This window comes from Myotis lucifugus, unplaced genomic scaffold (assembly GCF_000147115.1).
Source record: "Myotis lucifugus unplaced genomic scaffold, Myoluc2.0 scaffold_26, whole genome shotgun sequence".
NCBI lineage: Eukaryota > Metazoa > Chordata > Mammalia > Chiroptera > Vespertilionidae > Myotis > Myotis lucifugus.
The window spans coordinates 2,315,209-2,339,098 of record NW_005871074.1 but is presented as its reverse complement, the minus strand read 5'-3'; the positions used below and the strand labels follow the sequence as shown (position 1 = coordinate 2,339,098).

At 39.7% G+C, this 23,890-nt stretch overlaps 1 protein-coding gene across 1 annotated transcript; it reads right to left on the bottom strand.

Moving 5' to 3' along the window:
* Nucleotides 1–1,088: 1,088 nt before the first annotated feature.
* DCTN6 (dynactin subunit 6) lies at nucleotides 1,089–22,954 on the bottom strand. Its single transcript, XM_006086178.3, has 7 exons — nucleotides 22,844–22,954; nucleotides 18,829–18,893; nucleotides 7,831–7,936; nucleotides 6,381–6,469; nucleotides 5,166–5,213; nucleotides 3,233–3,375; nucleotides 1,089–1,551 (listed from the first exon to the last, which is right to left on the bottom strand). Exons 1-7 carry the CDS (start codon nucleotides 22,864–22,866, stop codon nucleotides 1,453–1,455), a joined length of 573 nt encoding a protein of 190 aa, XP_006086240.1. The 5' UTR covers nucleotides 22,867–22,954; the 3' UTR covers nucleotides 1,089–1,452.
* Nucleotides 22,955–23,890: the final 936 nt, after the last annotated feature.

Genomic DNA, 23,890 nt, shown 5'->3' with positions numbered 1-23,890 from the left:
TAGAATATGAATTCTTGGATGCATCTCCTTTCAAAAGGTGAAGCCTAATCCCCTCCCCTTGAGTGTGAGATGGACTTAGTGACCTGCTTCTAACAAATAAAATGAAGTGGAAGTGATGGCGTGCAACTTTAAAGACTAGGTTAAGATCTTGGATAGTTTGGACCAGAAGTTACTTATTAGCATATCAAAGCTTGCCCAGACATAGTGTTTTAGAATTGGCATAGCATTTCAAAGGTAGTTTTGTAATTTCGGATCTTTTATCTAACATAATTTTCACGATCAACAAAATCCTGAGTTGAGCACCAGGAACTGAAAATGAATAAATACCAGTTATCAAAACTAGAGTTTTATCTGATGTTTTCCTTTTTCAGACACTGTATATAGTCATAAAGTTTTCTAACTTGAGTGATAAGTATTCTTAGCAAAATCAATTCATTCAAATTTGGAACAATTAGGCTAATTTGTACCTGTCAGTTTCAGAAATTCAAAAATAGGTTTTACTATCCACATTTAAAAATTAAATGTCAAGAGAAAATTTCTTAGTATTTAATAGTATTGGTTAATATCTATTGATTCAAAAGTTGAAAAGTATGTTTCATTAAATGTGTGCACTTGAACTATTAAAAATACTTGGAATTACAACAAATCTTCACTGTTTTTCCCATTTTGTAATTAAATAGAATTATAATGATATAATTAGTAATATGCCAAAATAATTTCATAAATATATCAAAATCTCTTTTGGTTTCATTGTCCTCAGAAAACCAAGAAAACCATGCAATTAATGGTCACTTGTCATTTTCATCAGACATCATTCTTTTTGACTTTGTATTCTATTGAATACTATATCTTTTCCTGACCATTTTTGTTTTACTAAAAAGAAAAAAATATATATTTTTTGGAAACAAAATGAATTAATTAAATAGTTGCTAAAATTTCACCTGAAATTTTAAAAAGCTACAAATCCACCAAAGGAAAAGGCAAACACATTAGCTTTAATACAGCCAGTACATAATAGAAATTAAAAGAGTTATTTTTGGGAAAGCTAATGTAAACAGAACAATTGATTAAAATATGCTCACTAAAAGTCCTGTCATCAACATTTTTTATTTAGTTAGTATGTGGCAGAATATAAATACATAACAATATGTCTTTTCTTATCACGGGTAGTCTTTTGTGTAACTAAAATTTGTAGCTAACATTTTATATAACAAAAGAAACAATATCTGTAAATTATCAGAAAAGGAACAGGGATATAGGAAAATAATACATTTTAATTAAATTATAGAGGACAGTTACAATGAAAATCTATCACTTTCATTTCTAAGTTTGTTTTATAAAATAAAATCAACCTGTATTATGCTGTGACCTGCTAAGAGGGCATAAACACTGTGGCCCTTTCAAAGGACAGTCGTCAAAGACAAAATGTTATCTTGATGTCACAGCTGGTTCTTAGTTTTTAACTGGAGTTGAGCTTCCTTTCATAGTCTTCTTTAAGTGGTGATAGTTTGGCAAGATTTTCATCAGGAAATCCAGCTGTAGTGTCTGGGGCTGAAATGAAAAGATCATTAAGAACTAACAGAAAGCAAAGTTAAGAGTACAGATAGAAATGATGATCACCAGGTCATGGAATTACAGATGATTATCACTGACTTATTACTGCTTACCCCCTTTTTAAGAAAATTTACAATGAACATATATTAAATTTGATAATTAGAAAAGCCAAAATATTTTATATATAATATGTGTATGACTCAGTTTTCAATGCTGGCCTCTAAAATGTTAAAAAATTCCAGTTACAGAAGACAACATAAGTAAAATACCCAGAGTACACAGCTTTCCACAAGACCTACATAACACACATCTGCAATACTCATCTGATCTTCACTCTTCATATGCTAGCTTTGCCCAAGCTTCCCTGTTGTAGAACTCCCTAGGGGTACTTGTGAAAAATATGATTTTTTTTAGGCCCTTGCCCTAGACACTCTGATTCACTGAGTCTGGGGAATCATTTTTCAATGAGGACTTCTACATGATCTTTATGATTACTGAAATTTGAAAAACAGTGTTGCACACCATTGTGTATTAAATATCAGATATTCTTACTCAATTCTAATCTCCCTTCCCCAGCTCCAGCTGCATTTCTCCCTCTTTAATCATTTTTGCTGTTATGTAGAAAGATAGTGAAAAAATACGAGATTGGTTCTTATTTCCTTTTTAGTCTACAGAAGTAATACTTGCTTCTAATAATAATCCTATATAATAAAGAGCTAATATGCTAATTAGACATACGGCAGAACAACCTTCTGAACGACCTTCCAGAATGACCAGTGGGCAGGGGATGTGGGACCACAGGGCTGCAGGGTTGCGAGGCAGCTGGGGCCATAAGGCAGCCAGGGCTTCGAGGGCCGAGCCCCTTGCAGAAATTTTGTGCATTGGGCCTCTAGTAGTAATAATAAAAGCCAAACATTACAGAAATAGAATAACCCCAAAACACTGGAGTTTAAATTTCTGATAAAATATGACTAAGAATCAGAGGCAAAGTGATAAATATCTTGAAAAATATTTTCTTTTGGAGGAGTGGAAGGAGGTTGGGTAACTAAAAAAGTATATTGAGTGTGCCAGCCAATGAGGCGCCAGATTTAGATCAGAATGTCTTCTGTCAAAAGGAAGTTTCAAATGCCCTTTCTTATGCATCTACTACTCTAACAAACTCCAAATACATGCTCTTCGTTATTCTTGATTATTAGGAGGGGATAATTTCTCTTAAGCCAGGAAATTATCCAAACACACCTGCATATTCACAAGCTGTATTTATTTTCAATCTCTGTTAGTAAACTAATCGATGGACCTCAGCTGGCTGTCCAGTGTAAATTCAGTAGTCACTCCTAACCCTTGAAGATTGATATTTTAGGAGAAATCAATACATTTTAAGATTTCACGATAAATCTTCAGTGAAAATACGTAAGAAAATACATTCAGGAATAACATCTCTGAATTTTCTTTTCCTATAGTCAGTTTGTCATTGTCATACTGTGCATATTTTTTATATTAATTAAAGAGTGAATATTTTCACTGCAGATAAATTCTAGTTTTAGGAATGTTCCTATGATGTTTTGTTGTAATCATGTGCTTTTTAAAATAGTGGACTTGCTGTCCCATTAAAACAATTATGTGGTATTTTGGGGAAATGAGCAGCTAGAAAGAACTCTCTAGAAAGAGGTTGTAGTACCTGAGGTCGCTCAGTCTGCACCCGACGAAGGCAATCTACACCATAGATCACTGTATTCTCAGGGATGACTTCAAATGTATTTAGGTTGCAACAAGCCCCAATGATGCAACCACTTGTCAATATTACGTTTCTGCCTACATATGCTGCAGGAAAAACAAAGGAAGAATTACAATTTAAGACATCAACTGATTAGAACCCTCTTTTTTTCTATGATGATTTAGGTATAAAAATGCAAACTGGCTTAAGAAAAAAATTAAAGAAAACACTTCATTTCAGAATTTGCGTAACACAGAGGCAGGTACCAGACTAGTATTCAAAACCGAGTTCTGCTGCTGATTTACTGTGTGACCTTGGTCAGTCACTGTAAATTCTCTGATCAAATTTATCAATAAATGGAAACTTTTTTCATTTTGTTGTAAGAAATAAATGGGATAGTAAATGTATAGGGCTGAGCACAGGTTTGACACAAAGCAAGTATATAATAAATAGAAAATGACAATGAATGGTAATAATAATTGACAACCAAATTAAAATAAAACCACTAAGTAGAGTCACAAAAGTCTAATTTCATTATTTAAAAAGAGAAGCATTTTATTTCATGTCAGTGAGAACCAAGGAAGAGAAAGCATTATTCTAAAGAAGTCTCATTGTTCAGGGTCTTTCTGGACCTTCATGGGACAAGTTCTTGGAGCTGCTTCCCAGTCGTGGTGGTGGCTTCACATGAACCCCTGCCTAGCCCCATTTATGATACGTAGCTTAGATTTGTTTCTGATTGGCTAGGGTAGACCTGAAATTATAGAAAGCTATGGCCTGGCTGGAATGGCTCAGGAGGTCACGGTTCAATTCCCAGTCAGGGCACATGCCTGGGTTTCAGGCTCGGTCCCCAGTGTGGGACGTGCAGGAGGCACTCAATCAATGATTCTCTCTCATCATTGATGTTTCCCTCTTTCCCTCCCTCTCCCTGAAATCAATAAAAAAAATATTTTAAAAAAATTTAAAAATAAAGCAAATGACTAGACAAACTGATTTTTTTTTTAATTTCTTTATTGGTTAAGATATTACAAATGTGTCCTCATCCCCCCATTAACCCCCAACCTCCCCCCCCCTCCACTCATGTTCTCATCCCCCTGTTGTCCATGACCATTGGTTTGGCTTATATGCATGCATACAAGTCCTTTGGTTGATCTCTTCCCCTTACCCCCTCCCTCCCCTACTTTCCCTCTGGGGATTGATAGTCTGATCGCTGTTTCTCTGTCTTTGGATCTGTCCCTGTTCATCAGTCTATGTAGTTCTCTATATATTTTAGAGAATTATATAGAATTTTAAAAATTCTACAATAACATTAATCCACTAAATTATCATTGACATTAGTGCATTATTTAGTAGAAATCTTTCTCCAAACTTTCATTTAAACTTTCCATAAAGTTCAATTCTGATTTAAATATACACAGCTGAATTTTTAAATGCATTACTAGATTGGATTCCTTAAAGGCAAAGAGTGGAATTAATCTCACAGCTATTTTAGTCCATAGTTTGTATAGGCAAACCTTGAAAATATTGCAGGTTTGGTTCCAGACTACCACAAGAAAGCAAATATTGCAATAAAATAAGTCACACAAAATTTCTGCCTTTCTACTGCATATAAAAGTTATGTTTACACTATAATGTAGTCTACTAAGTGTGCAACAGCATTATGTCTAAAGAAAAAATGTGCACACCTTAATTAAAAAATACTTTATTGCTAACCATCATCTGAGCCTTCAGCAGGCTGTAATCTTTTTGTTGGTGGAGGGTCTTGCCTGGATGTTAATGAAAACCCATTATCTGGAAAGCGCAATAAAGCTAGGTCTGCCTGTACTTAGGTTGCATTCCAGATACCACAAAGAGAAAGGAGGTAATCACTTTTCACAATAAAACTGCCAACATAGCTTACCTTTTGATTCAATAACATTATTATCTCCCATTTTCATGGCTTGGGAATCTGTAAGCCAGAGTTAAGTAAATATTAAATATGCCCCCCCCCGCCCCCCAATTCACTATAACCTCATCCTGCACTGGGGCGGAGGACAGGCGTGGGAAGGGCCATGCAAGCTCAGCCTGGCCAAAATTCCTTGCTCAGGGGTGACCGAAAGTAACGTTTTAATCTTTCAATATAAATATCTCTAAGTATAAATAAATGACTTCTATGTTTTTTAAAGAAATGAGCACCTCATGTCCCAATTCTAAGAGTAACATACTTCCATAATTGTTTTTAAAAAGTTAAATACCTATCACGAAATAACTTAATGATAACACTGTTGATAGTTTGCTATATCTTTATATAATTATGCATATTTCCCTTTATATAACTGGGCAACAAACTATAAAATCAAGCTGGATAAACTTTTGCAGTTCACTTTATTTGGTCCCTTTAAATTTATGAGCATTATTATATACCATTAAAATTGTTAAAAACATAATTTTAAGTGACTGCTTAATGGTCACAATAGTCCATTTTATGTTTTATGTAAATATTTTGCTATTGTTAAACATTTAGCTTTTTTCCCTCCCAAGTATTTTCCATTATAAAAGAGTATTTTGCTGACAACATAAAAAATCTTTACCATCTCTTTGAATACAAAAAAATCAAGCGAAAGAAATGCTGACACTCGGGGGGGAAAACAAAGAATGAAATATTTTCATCCCCATCCACCATTTCCTTGCTTCAGACAATGTACTGTCACCCTAAAACTATATAGGAGTCAAATGGACACAACTGTGGTTCTTAAATCAGGACAGAAGCCAGTTTTACTGTTTCTGCGTCTACCGTCACTTAGTCATTGCTACCTGTCAACAAGTTACAGGAACAGATGGTGCCTTCAAAAGGCTGAGCTAAAGGTGTGTTTGTGTGTGTACACCTGTGTGCAAGCACATCTGAAAATGGCATTCTTCCTTTACTCTCCTGGGTCATTCAGTAGAAAAGGAGGAATCATTTTTCTGATACACTGCAACTGTATCTTCTCAAAGAACTGGATAGTGAAGCCCTAAAAATGTAATTAATATATACATAATAAATATATTTGCTAGATAAACTATGACAATTTCTACAAAGTCTTAGGAATTAAAAAGCAGCCGGGAATGGTTTATCCTAAATTATTACAAAGGATACAACAGCCAACTTCAAAAACGTTATTGGTGCCAATGATCATAGGCTTGGGTTCCACATCTTCAGTGTCAGGGGTGATATTATCAGGGTGACTATAAAAAGAAGAGACAAATCATCAAGTCAGTAATGGGATATGTAATTCTCCAGTTTTAGAATTTGGGTTCATTCTCTCAATTTTACCTAATCAAGCTTAAAACAAGTAACTTCTTAATCCAAGTGAGTTATTTATTCCTTATACTTAATTTGGAGTTAAAAAAGAAGTACTGAAATGTAAAGAAGTCACAGGTGTATATATAGGAGGACAGCCTTCCTTTTATTTTTTAAACTCAAAGCTCAGAGGGCCTTCTCCAGGACAAGGTAAGAAAGATACCGGCTATGACTTTTAGCTTGTTGAATTGGAATCAAAATCATGCCTAAGTTGAACATTTTCCATTCTTAATACTCATTCATAAACAGTTATTAACACAAAATAATTACTTTATGCTGTCAGGTAGTTAGGTGAAATACTGGAACATAACATGTTTGTGGTCTAAGCCCTGGTCACCTGGGTGGCTCAGTTGGTTAGAGGTTTCGGGTTTGGTCTTGGGTCAGGGTGCACACACACATGCACAATTTGTGCTCTAAGAGGAGGAAGTCATTTTAAAATGGAGATTTATCCCTGACAGCTGAGTTACTGCAGAATATAGCTATTGTTAACTGACTCATGATAAAGGTGCCAAAATATATTTTAAAAAGAAATTGCTTAATATAGTAAGAAACTCCCAAACCCTAAGTAAGCTTTAAGACACCCCCCCCCCCCAATCTCTTTATCAGTTAAATATTTTCCCAAGGTCTTTGTTAAAAATTCCACACATTATTGCTATATATTAGGTATAAGCTTGAATTTCCTGCCAAGATTTTTCTAGAAAGCTTTATAAATGCCTATGAAATTTTCATAGGTATTGCAGTCTAGCTCACTAAGATCATGTGCATGTTCTAATATTTTATTATTTTTTAAATCTTTAAAATTGCCTCTAGGACCCCAACTTTTTCAAATATAAATAAAACCCCTACAAAGAATATGACGATAACATTTCAGCTAGAACCAAGAAATCCAACCAAAAGACTCTCTTCAGGGTGGTCAGCATAGCACTTGGACCCTGGCGGTACTTGGGAAATGTTCGCTTAAGGAAGAGAGGAGGTAGTGATATGTAAGGGGAAGATGATCAGATTGAGAGTCTAGTAGCTCCAACCCACCAAGGAGCCACCTCACTTCGGACCAGTCTCTTCACTCTGGTCTTTACTTTCCTCATTTACTAATCCCTCGTGTTGAAAATGATCCTTAATGCTTCTCTAGTTCTAAAACAATGGGCTTTCCAGAAGTCAGTCATAAAAGGTTCCTATAGTTAGCTGACGTTAATAAAAACACGCTCTGTGGTACTTCGCTCAGAGTACGTGTAAGGGTCTTACTCACGCATTTATGATCAGCGCCTGTTCTTCTATTAGGTTACCTTCGCCAATCACTATGGGTCCGGCCTCCGCAATGATTCGTGCTTTAGGGTGGATCACTGTCCTAGGTCCTGTTAAAAGTATGGTGGGAAGAAATGATCAGTGGAGCCTATGCCTCAAGCAGCATAGGAGGGAAGGGAGGAGGCTGCTGGGAGGAACATTCTCTAAAGGATGTGCCAGGCACCACACAAGGCACTTTGCAAATGTTATCTCCTCAGCTGTTATCATTAGTAGTTAGTGCCAAATCTCAAACCAAGGTGAGTGGAGACAGCCCAGGCGTTGGAGCCAGACAGCCCTGGATCGCCCTCTATTTTGAAGCCCCTGTTATCTCAGCGGCGAAAGGGAGGTGGTGAAAATACCAGTCTTGCAGTTTGTTGTAAGGATTCGATGAGATAATGCTTGTACTCTGACACATAGTTGGCAATAAAAGTTAATTCTCTTCCTTCCTTTCCTTCATAAAGGTGAACCACCTAACACTTTCTTATGCTAGTGTACTACAGGGTCAGTCTTGCTATTAAATGATGAAGAGGGAATACGGGTGGGGTGGGAGTCAGAAAATATGGAAACTAACCTTAGCTTTGTTACTTGGCCACTATCCCTATTACAAGTTTACCCATGGGGAGGAAGCAGAACTTCTGTTGTCTGGTCTAGGACGTGATTTTTAACCAGTAAAAGGTTGGAGGGACACAGTGCAAGGAGCCAAATGTGATTACTGGAGCCCTGTACTCTGATGCCCGGAGACCTGAGGCAGTGACTCCCATCTCGAACGGCAGGAAAGGGCTCTCACACATCCACTTCCCCACCAGCTGGGGGCCGCACGGCACCGCCCAAGCACCGGCTCTGGAATGCCAACACACGCCCTCTCCCGGCTCTCATCTACCCACAGTCCCCACATGCTAATGATAATGAAACCACTGATGAGCAAACTACCTCATTTTAGCCTCTCCCTCCAACACCCGCTCTACCCATCCCCAATTCCAAAGCTATTTTTATTGGTAAACCAGCAGACAGGAAGTAACGGGTTCTGAGAGTAAAAGAGAGAGGCAGAGTATTGACAGAAAGTGGGGAGAGAGACATTGGCCATGAAATTCAATTGTATAAATTGCTAATTTATTCAATAATCACTATCTGCTTGTGACAGGCAAGATTCAGTGCTGTATGTTATGGAGAAACAAAAGGACATTTTATTTTTGCCCTTTGAACTTGTCATCTTGAAAACTGGGAGCACTTCACGCACTCCCTCCCAAGTGTCCTAGAATGACGAAGGTGCCCGAAGCCTTGGAAGGAACCTCAGCGCAGCTTACTTTTTCCCTAACAACGAGGAGCTGGAGGTTGATAAAGGGGTTGGGGGAGCTATAAGAGGATGCACAGTCGAAGGAGACACAGTCTGGTAAGATGTAACATGAGAGTGGCTTTGCTATTCTGTCACCCCGTTATGGGAGGAAAGTGTGGCCTGTCTCCCCTGTTGCTAGTGGGAGTGGGGTTCTTGGGGTTCCACTGGAATAATCATATCTGGAGGCCCCCACAGGAGGATGAGATACCGTAGAAAGCTTTATTTCCATGGAATTACACCTGTGGGTTTCCAAAGTTCCTTTTCCCAGTCCTGGGAGATGTGCCGCTAAGGATTTAGTAGAACTAAAACCACAGCCAGCTCTGGCCACTAAAACCACAGCCAGCTCTGGCCAGTATGATTCAGTGGTTAGAGTGTCAGCCTGGGCACCAAAGGGTCATAGGGTCAATTCCTGGTCAAGGGTATGCATGTACCTGGGCTGCAGGTTCTATCCCTAGCCCTGTGGGAGGCAACCAATCGATGTGTCTCTCTCACATCAATGTTTCTCTCTCTCCCTCTTTCTCTCTTCCGCCCTCCCTTCCTCCCTTTCACTCTCCCTAAAAATTAATGGAAAAGTATCCTTGGGTAAGGGTTAAAAAATAGTAATAAACCACAGCCAGTGTCCAGAGTTTTCTTTCCTTGGTGGAGCTGGGTCCAGTTCAACATCAGGCTAGTTATAGTCCCTTAGTCCATTGTGTGTGGGGTCCACATGGCTGTGGGTCATGTGGGCGAAGGCAGGAAAGCGGGAGCAAAAGAGCCCCACCAGCACAGAGTAACACGAGTCCCAAGAGAGCCAAGAGCAGTAGAGAGTGAACTCCTTTTTCAGGAAATTAAGTATCCCAACTCTTCATACCCTTGCTGTGGCCACGCGCATTCTGGTCAATGATCTCTGTTCCCAGGTGTGACTGACACAGCACATTCCTTGTCACCCCAACTTTACTGGGCATGTATCTATCTCTCCTTTGCCCAGTCCCAGTGGTTTGCAGGGAACGTTCCTATAACGTCTGGCCTTCCCTTTGCTACGTTCCTGTTGTTAATAACTAGCTAATTACAACAGTATCAACCCCTGGCTCCCCAACTCTTCAGCTGCTTAAGTAAATTTCCGTATTCAGGATAGATTTCAGGATAGAAGATGGCGTCTCTCAGATCCCTGGGAAGCTTCTCAACTTGACCATGATTGTGAACATCTGAGCCTTTTTTTTTGTTGTTGTTAAAAAATACACACAATCTGGTTATGGGTTTGATCCTCAGTTGGGGCAAGTATGGGAGGTATTTGATTGATGTTTCTCTCACTTTCTCTCTCTCTAAAATCAACAACAAAAAAACATATTCTTGAGTGAGGATTAAAAGAAAATACACCCAATTTATTAAAGGAATACATGCTCATTACAAAAGAATTCAAACAAAGCAAAGAGTGCAAAGATCCTCTCATGCTAATCCCATTCCCTAGAGGTAACTATTCTTAAAAGTCTGAGGTATATTCCAGACTTAAGTACTATGGTATATAAACCATATCTTGTTAGACAGGTAAAAAGTAAATTCAAGCCCTGACTGGTTTGGCTCAGTGGATAGAGCATCGGCCTGCGGACTGAAAGGTCCCAGGTTCGATTCCAGCCAAGGGCATGTGCCTTGGCTGCGGGCACATCCCCAGTAGGAGGCAGCTGATCGATGTTTCTCTCTCATCGATGTTTCTAACTCTCTGTCCCTCTTCCTTCCTCTCTGTAAAAAATCAATAAAAATATATTTAAAAAAAAAGTAAATTCAACTGGAAGGAGAAAAAATACGGATTACTAGCACATACTTAAAAACAACAACAAGGAATAGTACTTATTCTATAATTTGCTTTTTTCACTTAATAAGTCATGGTCATTTCCCATGTAAGTACACCCAAGTAAATATTATTTTAATGGCTGAATAGTATTTCACATCATATTAATATGCCATAATTTGTTTAACCAATTCCTTCATAATGGGCATGTAGATGTTATCACTCTGGGCGGAGAAGTGCTAAACAATGTTGAAACAAACACTGGGTCTCTTTGAAACGAGATAGTCCAGCTGTCTGAACCCATTTAAACCTGTAGTTTGCACAATCCTAGATTTACATTTTACTTCAAAATGCTCTCTGGTAAAGGTAATATGGTAAACACAACCTATTTTGAGTTTCCTTTGTAATTAAAGCCCCAGCCAGCACCCCACCCCTTGTCTAGGAAGTCTGGACTCTAGCCTCTATCACTTAAAGGCTATGAGCTTCATCTCCCAAAAGCCTGTTTTCCCATCTACAAAAAGAGGAGATCTACAACCACATCATGGGGTTGAAGTGTGAATGACAGGAAATGCGGTTTGAAAGGGAGATCATGGGGTCTGGTCCATAGTTCTTAAAAAACAGAGGTTCACCCTATCTGACACTGAGAGCTAGCAAATCGCTTCATCATAGTCAGCAAAATAACTCCTGGTCAGGGACACAGAAGCAAAGGGTCTGTTCTACTCCCTTACCCGGGTCATCAGGGCAATACCTCCTTTTAACCAGGAGAGAAATTTCTGCCCCTTATTTTAAGATAGTAAAAAAAGTTATACAGGTATCTTTACACTGGTATTAAAAACGGTAGACAGGACGAAGAGATCATCAGGACTGTGATAAAAAGCAGATCCTTTGCCACTCTGAGATAAGTAGCCGGAAGCACTGGATATTCAGCTGGTCCTCAAGTGGTAGCTTCTGACAACAAGCAGGCTTGCAAGAAGATTCCCAAAAATGGACTAACAAGACACAGGTACCACTGGGACCTGTGTTTCTTTAGAATTTGCTTTTTCCCCTTTCAAAGATTATATAAAACATGCTAATTATACAAAAAACAAGACAGAGAAACACAAATTTTTAAAAATTAAACTAACCCCATCTCATGTCTTCTTCTTACACGATATTTAAAAATAATGCCTGAACTATTTTAGCCAGGTGTTTTCTTATTACGATGTTTAATCATTCTTAATAAGTTAGTAAATAACTGGAGAGCTGGTTTTAAATCTGAGGGCCTTGCCCTGGGAGTAGAGCTTTATCAAAAACTTGGGTGAGATCTGTGCTCGAGACACTACCTCCACCTGGCGGCAGCACTGACAAACTACAAGTCCTGGTGCTTCAGGACTGAAATAACATAAAAGGTCAAACTACCAACTTTGAGTTGTGAAGTAACAGCAAATGTCGTGGGCCACAATAAACTGAATAGTTCCCCTAAGCCTCTTTTAGGTCTTTTGTGGGCAGAGATTAGGAAGGTTAGAATACATGAACTTCCGTAAATGTGACTGCTAAAATATCAGATTGGTGAAATTCTTTAATTTTTTACTGGCTGCATGCACTTATCGTATTTGGGAAGAAAACTTAAATGGTCTCTCCTGTTTTGAAAGAAAGTCCAAATTTGCCCATGTACAACATAATTTGCATGGAGCACAGGCCCTGTCTCTCCCCTACCCCCCACCCCCAAAATAGGCATGCACCAGTGAACACTCCAGGTGTCAGTCACCACCCTTGTGTTACCAGTTCTGCAACGGCTGTGCTCAGAACTGTCGAGCCAGTCCGTGTCTGCCCTGTGTGGCATGCCCAGAGAGCAGAGCTCTTGCATTGACTGTGGAGGGCCAGCTGGAGAGAAGGACTGCAAACCCAAGCATGGATTTACTGTTGTCCAGTACATAAGACTGTGTTTCCTTCTCACCGGGCTCGTGGGTGTTTCTATTCCAGCTGATAAACTGATAGCAAATATGGTATCAATTACTGCAGTACATTCGGACCAGTGACGTCATGTTGGAGTGGTGAGCTTCTTAAAGGAACGCTCTGACTCGGGTGAGTGATGCGTCCAATGCAACTTTGTCCCCGCGTGGTTTTGTGCTGGAGGCTGGCACCCGGACAGCGACAGCGTGCTGAACTGTGGACACAGTTCGCTCCATGCTTTTCTGAATACAAGAAGCACTTTTACCTAGAATGGGTCTGAATTCAAACCAAGTTTAAGGGTCTTGAGGTTAAAATGCTTTAAAAATAAAAATCTGTCACCATGGAAAGTTTTGGGTTTTTTTTAAACTGTTGTGAACCTTCCTGGGCTCTTTCTGGCAGAGTAGTTTGTCTATTTTCTTACCACATGTGGTGAAACCCTATTTGGCTTATCTCCTTGTTTGGATAAACGTGTCTAGAGTTGGAGCTGCCCTACTGGCCGATGAAATATTTTTCTAAATGGTTGGCTGGGCTTGATGCAGCATAGCCAGGAAGACATTCCTTGCATCAAATTTCCATTCTCCTCATATGGTTAAGGACATTTTTCCTCTCTATCCTTGCCACAGAAAGCAATCTTTGAGTTCGTTTTCATATGTCAATAAATAGCTGAAAAAGCCACAAGCTTTCTTTTGGAAATTAAAACGATTCCTTTGACCTGTAAGCTGAAGTACCTGTAAGAACTGCTTTGTAGTCCATGAATTTCTCAAGTCAAAGCCACTGTTCTGCCTTATGGAAAAAGATTTCCACAATAAAAGGGAAGCTTTTGATCTAAATTAAAAACTATAATGAAGAGAAAGACAGAATAAAGTGGGACAAAGTGCTTCCATCACAGAGCTTTCCCACTGTGCCAAGTTCTGCCTTCACACGATTATGTCCCAACCAAGCCCGGTCCTGACCCAGGAGACGGCCTTTCACCCTATTATGGGACTACAGGACTGTGCTTAGTGGTACTTTTCTGAAATATTTTCATCATTCAAAATAAAATCTACAAGAAATAATGCACGGCCCATAAATCAAAGCAGCCTAATTAAAAACAGGCTTGGTGTTATGAAACCTTACTTACCCAAATTACAATTAACGAGAGAGCTGTTATTTTTCCCAAGGCCTGTTCTTAGCAGCCTCTAATGAAGCAGCTCCAGAACAATCTCAAGTCATGGGGTTTCTGGTTAAGGAAAACACTTCAAAGCTTCGGACTAGTTTCTTTGTTTAACCAAATACCTGATTTTCTAGGGAAATAGAAGATTGGGTCCTACTACACTGAAACACAGCAAAGGAAAACAATTTTTTTCCCAAAAAATATTTCAGAATGGTATAATATAGTAAGAGTATAACCAACAAGGGGATAAAAAGTTATACACTGAGTGGCCAGATTATTATGACCACCCCATCAGTATTTCGTTGGGCCACCTTTTGCCTTCAATACTGCGGCGATTCTTTTTGGCATTGACTCCACGAGATGTTGAAAGGTGATGCGAGGAATCTGACACCATGCCTGATGAAAAGCACTGTCCAGTTCTGTGAGATTTGATGGTTGTGGAACCAGCTGCCTGATGGCTCTTTTAACTTCGTCCCACAAATGCTCAATTGGATTGAGATCTGGTGATTGTGGGGGCCACCTAAGCAAGGTAAAGTCTCCCTTATGTTCTTGAAACCACTCCTGCACAATACAAGCACCGTGGCATGGCGCATTGTCTTGTTGGAAGAAGCCATCTCCATTGGGATACGCCATCAACATGATAGGATGAACTTGATCAGCAACGATACTTAGGTATGTTGTGCTATTCAGACGTTTATAATGATCTGGCCCTCTAGCAACTTCAGCACGAAATTATAGCTAATTTGCCTACTAACATCAGGTGGTCATAATAATCTGGCCACTCAGTGTATATACATCCTGAAAATCTATTAGTTAAACTACACTTAAGTTTATTGCCACTTAACCCAGAAAGCAGCTGTATTAAGTGCTCAAATCTCCATACCCACAGCACAACAGAAAAAAGACAAACTAATTCTTCTGGCAAATTCTTCTAACAAAACAAAAACAATAAAAGCCATAAAGTGAAAAATAAAACATGGCAGGGAAAGCGAGTTTTAATTAGATAGCTTATCTCTACTCTGTGCTTTGCTTTAACTCTATAATTATAGCAGAAGCCAGGTGGGCGGATTCATGCACCGGTGGGGTCCCTTGGCGTGGCCTGTAAGAATCGGCAGAAACCGGCTCTCCAACATCCCCCGAGGGGTCCCGGCTTGTGAGAGGGCAGTTCTCAGGTGATGCACCCTGGAATCAGGCTCCCTCCTCTCTGGTTCCAGGTGTGTCACCCGAGAACTGCAGCTGCCAAGTCACCGCAGCTCGGCAGCTCCTGCATTGAGCGTCTGCCCCCTGGTGGTTAGTGTGCATCATAGCTAACAGTTGGAGCATCTGTCCCCTGGTGGTCATTGTGCGTCATAACTACCGGTTGGACAGTCGAATGGTCGGATGGTCGCTTAGGCTTTTATATATATAGATTGCCCAGGAGCTTTCTAATCTGATGTGTTATATCAGAAAGATGAATTAATAGTAGCCAAAGGATGCCCTGGCCAGCTACCTCAGTTAGAGCATCGTCCTGATACGTCAAGGTTGTGGGTGTGATCTCCTGGTCAGGGCACATACAAGAAGCAACCAATGACCCTGACCAGGAGGCTTGGTTGGTTGGAGCATCCTATACACCAAAAGGTTGAGGTTTGAATCCAGGTCAGGGCACATATCCAAGCTGTGGGTTTGAACCTGGATCGGGCACATATGGGAGGCAACCAATCGATGTTTCTCTCTTTCTCTTCCTTCCTCTCTCTCTAAAAATCAAGTAAAAAAACATATCCTTGGGTGAGGATTAAAAACAAATTTTTAAAAAAGCAACCAATGAATGCATAAATAAATAGAACAACAAATCAATGTTTCTCTCTCTTTCTTTCTCTTTTCCTCTCCCCTTTTTTTCTCGCTCTAAAATCAATTTTAAAAATTATTTAAAAAATAGTAGCCAAAGGATGAAGATATTTTATTTATTTATTTATTTTTTAGGATGAAGATATTTTATACCAAATATAACAATGATAGAAATGACTATCTAAATATCAATTCTGGAAAATTTCCATATTTATATGTACAATTAAAGGTAAGAAACACGTATAATGAAAATGAGACCAGAATTGTGGAAGATAGGACAATGGGTAACTATATCACTTCTGAATCTTTTCCTTAGTTTTTAAAGTAGATATATTTCTATAAAGTATTTGAGCAAATTTTCTTTTTTAAAAAAAAGTGGGTCAAAAATAAACACAACAAATATTAACTTAGATCCATTTTTTTAAAAATTATTACTTCTTATGTTATAATCCATCACTGAAAATCTGTGTTGAATTGTCATTTTATATTTTAACCATCAGAGCTGTACCCTATCAGCTAGTGGTCAAATATTGTCTGGAAAGATTTAATCACTGTATTGACTTACATAATTTCAACCTTTTGGGGGAAGTAGGAGGATAATAGGGATAAAGAAAGGGGAGGAGCACAAAGCAGTAAAAGAGAGAGGGAGAAACAGCAGAGGGAGTGCTGACTCCTGAGACCCTCATGCCCCAATCCTACACAGTGGTCCAGTGTCGACCTTTCCTTTTCATGGGATAAAGCCTCTACTGCTATTCTAGAGAAGCTTCTGCAAAAAATAGGAGTTATTTCAGATATGAAATACACACACCAATATATATAGGTATACTTGTCTGTGCATGTATGCCTGTAGAGATATCTATAGACAATAGTAGATATTGTATACTTATTCTTTAAAAATTTTTTGTATACTTATTCTTTAAAATGGACAAGTAGAATGAAAGGAAAAGTTTATACAAATAACTACATTATTTTAGTGTTACTGTCCTCCTAGTTATAGTGAGCTAATATTAGATGTTATTCCTCAAATCATGATGAAACCATAAAAATACCAGAATAGAAATAATGCAGAAGCCTTAACCGGTTTGGCTCAGTGGATAGAGCATCAGCCTGCGGACTCAAGGGTCCCAGGTTCAATTCCGGCCAAGGGCATGTACCTCGGTTGCAGGCACATACCCAGTAGGGAGTGTGCAGGAGGCGGCTATTTGATGTTTCTCTCTCATCGATGTTTCTTACTCTCTATCCTTCTCTGATTCCTCAAATCATGATGAAACCATAAAAATACCAGAATAGAAATAATGCAGAAGAGTGTTTTCATAAACATATGGCCTCATAATTTTTCCTCATACAGAGTTTGCAGGTGGTTGAAGAGTTAACAAAGAGTTAACATAGCCCTGAAAATAAACAGGGTCACCTTCTAAACTTTGAAATTCGGTCAATTTAAGATAAATCCAACCTGGCAAATTCCTAATGATGTTCCTTAAAACTGGCACAATCTTTACTAGTTTTAAATGACATGATGCCTAAATTGATTGAAAGATTAATCTTACTAAAATTTATGTTTTTTTCCTATTAAAGAAAGATACTGTTACTATAAGGGAAAAAGGCACATTTTCTTTCTAAAAATGTACTTAATTCACGTTACCTCTACTCTGGGGACCATATCCAGTAAAAACATGTAAAAGAACCTGGGGGAACTTAGTCATGTGCGTACAAGTCGTCACAGGTTGAACTGTTCATTTGTTTTAAATGTTGGAATTGACCTCTAGCAAGGCTACACTGATAAGATTTATCAGTTTGATATGTTAGCTAACTTTCATTGAGTGCTCACTATGTGTTAGGCTCCACGTAATCATTTGCCCAAATATTCTCTTATTTAATCCTTCAAAAGCCTAGGAGGTAGGAACTCCTATTCTGCATGTGACAGTAACTGCTAGTTGCCACTGGATATCCATTCTTCCCTTTTCCTTGTAACAGAATCCTGTTTTATTAAGGGAAGCAAAAGGATGAGTTAAGACTATATTCCCCAGCCTTCCCTGCAGCTACATGTGTCCATAGGACTAAGTCCAAGGCATTAGACCACAAAGAAGGGTGACCTTTCAGAATGACATTTTAAAGGGAGCTGACTCAGCTGAGAGGTACACTCTTTTGTCTCCACTCCTCCCCTTTCTTAACGTCACACTTGATACTTTAAGTCATCACATCCTGGCCTGCAAGACTGGGACTCCTGGACAAACAACTGATCAGCCCTGAATTGCCTACCTACCTCTCGATGTTTTTGTTTTAATCCTCACCGAGGGTATGTTTTTATTAATTTTTAGAGAGAGAGAAACATTGATGTGAGAGACATCGACTGGTTGCCTCCCATAAGCACCCCGAGAAACCTAGGTATATGCCCTCACTGGGAGTTGAACCGCAACGTTTTTGGTATATGAGACAACACTTCAACTAACTGAGCCACCCGGTGAAGGCAAACCTTTGCATGTTTAAGCCACCCCTACATGCAGCTGAACCCCTTCTGAGACACACATGCGGAAAATGAAGGCTACTGAGGTTAAGTAATATGTCCAAGTTAACCCAACAAGTCAAGTGCAAGGATGCTCACCTGTCTGTCACACTTCATGGTTCACACTGTTAATAATCACCCAGTAGAATGTAAGCTCCAAACCGGCAGTAAATTTTTCTGCAATATTCATTGCTGTATCCCTATGCTAGCACACAATAGATGTAAACTGAATAACTTAAATTGCTTCATTAGTTTCTCAGATAGAAGTTTAAATAGAGACTCCATCACATTACATTCTCTTAGAAACATAAAACACTTATGGGAGAAAATACATTGTTTTGTCAAAAGTAGGACATCAGCGAAACAAGAAAATAAACTACCAAATTACTGTAAAACACTGAAATTAAATCACATCACTTCTTGAGAAACAACACTAGGAAACTATTTTCTTACCTATAGTTACATCACCCCTGATTTCACTTTCTACACACACAACTGCTCCAGGAGCAATCTTCACACTGAAGAAAGAAAAAAGGTAACATTTAGCATGGGTAAGATTTACAAATATTGTTACAGAAGCCATCCTGACACTGTGATGAAAAAAAGGCTAAGAAAAAAATTGATAGATAAATGCAAAGTAAATTGTAAGAGGGTAAGGTTTAATATATTATCAACTTTCCAGCTGGCATACTATACATTAGGCTAAAATCATATATGAGCCCTTATTATTAATTACAATGCTTGAGAGAAAAAGAGATTTTGGATCCTTTTCTTTCAACACCAGCACCAAAAATCTGAAAACATAGATATCTATTAGTAGGGGGCTGGTTAATAAATTATAGTATACTATGGACTAATATACAATCATTAAAAAGAATAATTCTTTATGTAAAGATTTAAAATTATCTCCAGACTAAATGAAGTAAAAAATGCAAAGCCAGCCCTGGCTGGTTGCTCAGTAGTTAGAGTATCAGCCAGCAGACCAAATGGTCTTGGGTTTGATTCCCAGTCAAAAGCACATACCTTGGTTGCAGGTTTCCCAGCCCCAGTAGGGGTGCATGCGGGAGGCAACCAATCAATGTGTCTCTCTCATGCCAATGTCTGTCTGTCTGTCTGTCTGTCTCTCTCTCTCTCTCTCTCCCCCTCCCTCCCTCTCTCCTTCCCTCCCTCCCTTCCTCTTCTCTCTCTGGAAATCAGTGGAAAAAATATCCTTGAGGATTAAAAAAATAATAATAATAAAATAAAAGTTAAAAAGAAAAGCAAAGCCAGAAAATGGACAGTTTATATGCTATGCCACTATTTTTGTAAAAAAGGGGGAAAAAGAATGTATATTCAAATTATTTAACCAGCAAGGTAATATTAATATAAAAATCAGTGTAATGCATAAATGTTCCTATTTATTTTCTAACTGCATATAAAACTGCTTATCGAATGATATAACTTATAGTTCAAACTGTTTAAAACAAATATTGATATTCTGCCCTGATCTTTTGTTTGACACAGCTGAATCTAACTAAATGCTGCCCTAGCCGAGTCTTGTGCTGATATAAACTGCACCAAATGACTTTCCCATTAAATTGACAGTCATTAAGTAACTTGTTCACATTATGCAAAGTATTTTTCTTAGTGGCAATGCTATTATTCATGGTATTAAATCTACTCTCAGCTTCTGTGAAATAATACCATTTTAGATACTAGTATTTTGACTTTAGAATTCTATCTGGATTTTTCAAAATTTTGATTTCTAGTTGTTCATTGCTAGTACATTATAAAAATACAGTAATTTTGTATATTGACCTTGTATCCTGTGACCTTGCTAAACCCACTCAATTCAAGTCGCTTTTCTGGTAGGTTCTCTGGAATTTTCCATGTAAAAACTTTTGTGTTTGGTGCATAGGGACAGTTTTAGTTCTTTTTCCAATTTGTATGCATATTATTTCTTTTTCTTCAATTTGTATGCATATTATTTCTTACTGCTCTGGCTAGGACTTCCAGTACAATATTAAGAAGGAGTTAGGAGACCAGACAGCCTTGCCTTGTTCTAGCTTCATACGACCAACAAAAGCTATTAAATTATCTTCTAAGCCATGAATTTTGCATATTAAAAAATTATTAAAACCTGTATGTGAAACCATTGAAGCTTTCTTGACCAAAATGTCACTGCCTTGATTTATAAATTTTTCAAAAAGTTCTTTTCTCATTTCAGCAAATATTTTACCACCAGCAAGGACCAGAAATATAGATTGCAATGAATCACTCATTTCAATATTATTTTATAAGTTCTATAAATATTAATGTATAAGCATGCAGGGTACAAACTCTTTAACATGTCTCTCCATCATTCATATTTCAGAGTCCCCCCAAATATTGCAATATAAGTGCAAAGTAACACCAAAAATATTTTAAATCACATCAACTTCCCTACTGATGATAAAGTAAATTAAGACATACACAAATTTTTCTTCTACAAATTTCAGTGAACAAAACTTTCTGCCAGCCCTGGCCGGTTTGGCTCAGTGGATAGAGCCTCCGCCTGCGGACTGGGGGGTCCTAGGTTCGATTCCAGCCAAGGGCACATGCCTGGGATGGAGGCTCATCCCCAGTAGGGGGAGTGCAGGAGGCAGCTGATGGATGATTCTCATCATTGATGCTTCTATCTTTCTATCCCTCTCCCTTCCTCTCTGAAATCAATAAAAATATATTTTTTTAAAAAACTTTCTACCACAAAATATTTTTAAAGCTCTAAGCAAAAAAGTCTATATATCAAACAAAAAAACAAATAATCCCTGGGTCTAACTTCAAAAAGTGTTTGTGAGATAAGACACAGCTACATGTATTTCCATCATTTGGACATACACTGACTTTGTACAAGGCTCAAGTTAATGAAATTTGAAAAACGATCTATCTGGGTTACTATGTGCCACTTTGACTCTGCTGAAATCACAGAAAATACAGAGTCTTTCCACTGAGTAAGGGAAGAAAGAAAAACTTCAGTAACCTAACTCAGAAAATAATCTCCCATTTTGCAGATGAGGAAACTGAAACCCAGAGACGAGACATTTCTTGAAGCAAAGTTCACGGGGGGGGGGAGGCATCATTATCCTGGCACCAATCACCTCTTTCCTGTTGAAAGTTTTCTGGAAAGAACCTGTCGTGTTGGGTATTTTTCCTTTGAGAGACGTGATCCTTGAATGTATCACCAGTTGTAAATGGTAATTCTCTAATGCCTTTCATTTAGAGTGGGTTTGTGTGCTAAACTATGTATTTGATTAGGCCTTGGTCAAATAAATTAGGCTTTATGCCTCTTGTTTTAGAGCTTACTTCCCATTCCCTCAGCCTCCCTCTATGATTTCTTATGACAAGAGCATCATCTAACACTGGATTTGTCCCGGACAAGTGAAGACAGGAGCAATTCACAAGTCCCCTCTGTCTTCAGTTTCATGCCTCAGCGCCCCAGGTGGAGTTTGTGTCACAATCAGCATACTTCTCTGTGCGGCAGGAAGTAATTAAATTCACCCTTAAATCAACTAAAACATGGTCCAAAGGTCTCCGGGTGGACACACTGCCCCTGCGTGGCGGGGCAGAGGAGCAGCAGGCAGCTGGGAGGAGGCTTAGCCACGATCTATTAAAATAAGTCAACAAGAAGTACCTGCACCTCCACCGTACACTACTGTAGACGGCACGTAACAGTCATAGCTCTGTTCCTCTGTAGCTCATGAAAAAAAGTTAGTTACCTGCTTAAGTAGAAGAACAAGCTACGTTTTAAGTCTGTCGGCTTTCTTTTCCAAGAAGAGTCAGCAGAGGCTGCTTTTGGACACAGTTAAGCATTGGTCGCACCCAAGCTGCTGCCTTCCTCCACCAGCAGCTCCTAGCAACGCGACTGCTGGAGAAGCCACAATGCCTGCCCCCCGCGTTTCCAAAGGAGCTGGTCCACGGGGGCAGCAGGGCTCAGCTCGAGTCCAGGCGCGGCCCCTTTCGGACGAGTGACCGTGGACCGGTTTACACCAACACACCGCCCACGACGGGCAGGCAGGGCCGGGGTGCGGCCAGCGCTAAGGGGGGCGTCTGCGAACACACACCCGAGAAGGCAGCTCCGAGCCGTCGGTGATCGGCGGCCCCAAGCGCAGCGGAAAGGAAGAGGCGACCCCGCTCCCCTCACGGCCCCCGCCTGCCTCACCCACGCCCCACGCCCCGACCCCTTCGCGCAGGCGCGTGGAGGAGGGACGGCGAGGTGGGCCAGGGATGGAAGAACCGACCCTTCCCGGCCCCGCTTCCGCATCTCTTCCCAGGCCTCCCGATCCCTATTCGGTCGCCTCCTCCGTCCGCGGAAGCGAGGCCTGGGCTTTAGGAACCATCCGGGCCGAGTGCCGGGGATAAGACTCCATCTCAGTCCCCAGCACTGGCGATCAGAACAGGTTCCATCTCTGCAGAGAGCGGAGAGCAGGTTCTTCTCAAACAGCAGACCCACCTCTTTTGAGTCTTCTCCGCCATGGTTTGGCCCCCTCTCCAATTGGAACCCAGATCGACACAAGCGCCTGAGAAAAGCGATGATCTCGACAAGCGATTGGATAGCCTGGCAGGATTGGAAGGGGGCGGGGCGGGGCGGGGCGGGGCCTGCCCGCGGGGGCGGGGCGGGGCGGGGGCTGGGGCGGGGCCAGAGTGGGGCTCGCCCCTCCTCTGCTGCCTGGGTGAGTCGGCTTGTTCTGGGAGGAGGTGTATGGTCACCCGCTGATTTCAACTCAATCTAGGGATCGATAGACTCAGATTTAAAACGGTCATTTAATCCAATCCAACAATCATCATTATGACCTCATTATACCCCGCCATTCATTTTCAGTCTTCTTTCCAGTCTCCATTCTGTAAGATTCTTCCTGCTAGACCCTTGGGCCCCTTTCTTGTTCAGTGCGTTTACCTCTTCCTCGATGAGGTCATCAATCCTATAAATTAAGTACCTTTACCTGCTGGCTTTCTCAGGTTAATCCTTTACTGCACTTCACGCCTGATTATTCAATTGCCTACTGCCTCAAAGTCTTATCAAACCTGGAAAGTCCAGAACGGATTTATGTCTAGCCCTCTCTTCAACCAGTTGGTCCTTTGATCTCCATCTCAGTAAAGCAAGCATGTCAAACTCAAAGGCTAACACGGGCCAAATAAACAAGGTTTAAGTTTATGTGGGCCACAAAAAAACAAAAGCTTCAATTTTCATAGAAACGTAGGTTTATTTCAATAGAGACATGCTGAATACAAAGGACTGAAATAAATGAGTAATCGTTAACATAAAATAATAGAACGTTTTAATAAAAATATTTTTCCTTGAACATTAACTTACCAGGCACTGAATAGCTGCACAAATTAATAAGCGTAACGCAAGTAAACCAGTTTTCTTGTTCTCCGAAAGCGAAATATTTCCTGTTGTGCACACCAAGCAAGTCAGTACAAGACTAATTGTGAAGGAAAACCCCTATTCTGTAAAACTACTGTTTGGAATTCTCTGCTATTCTTTGGACGGCCTCTA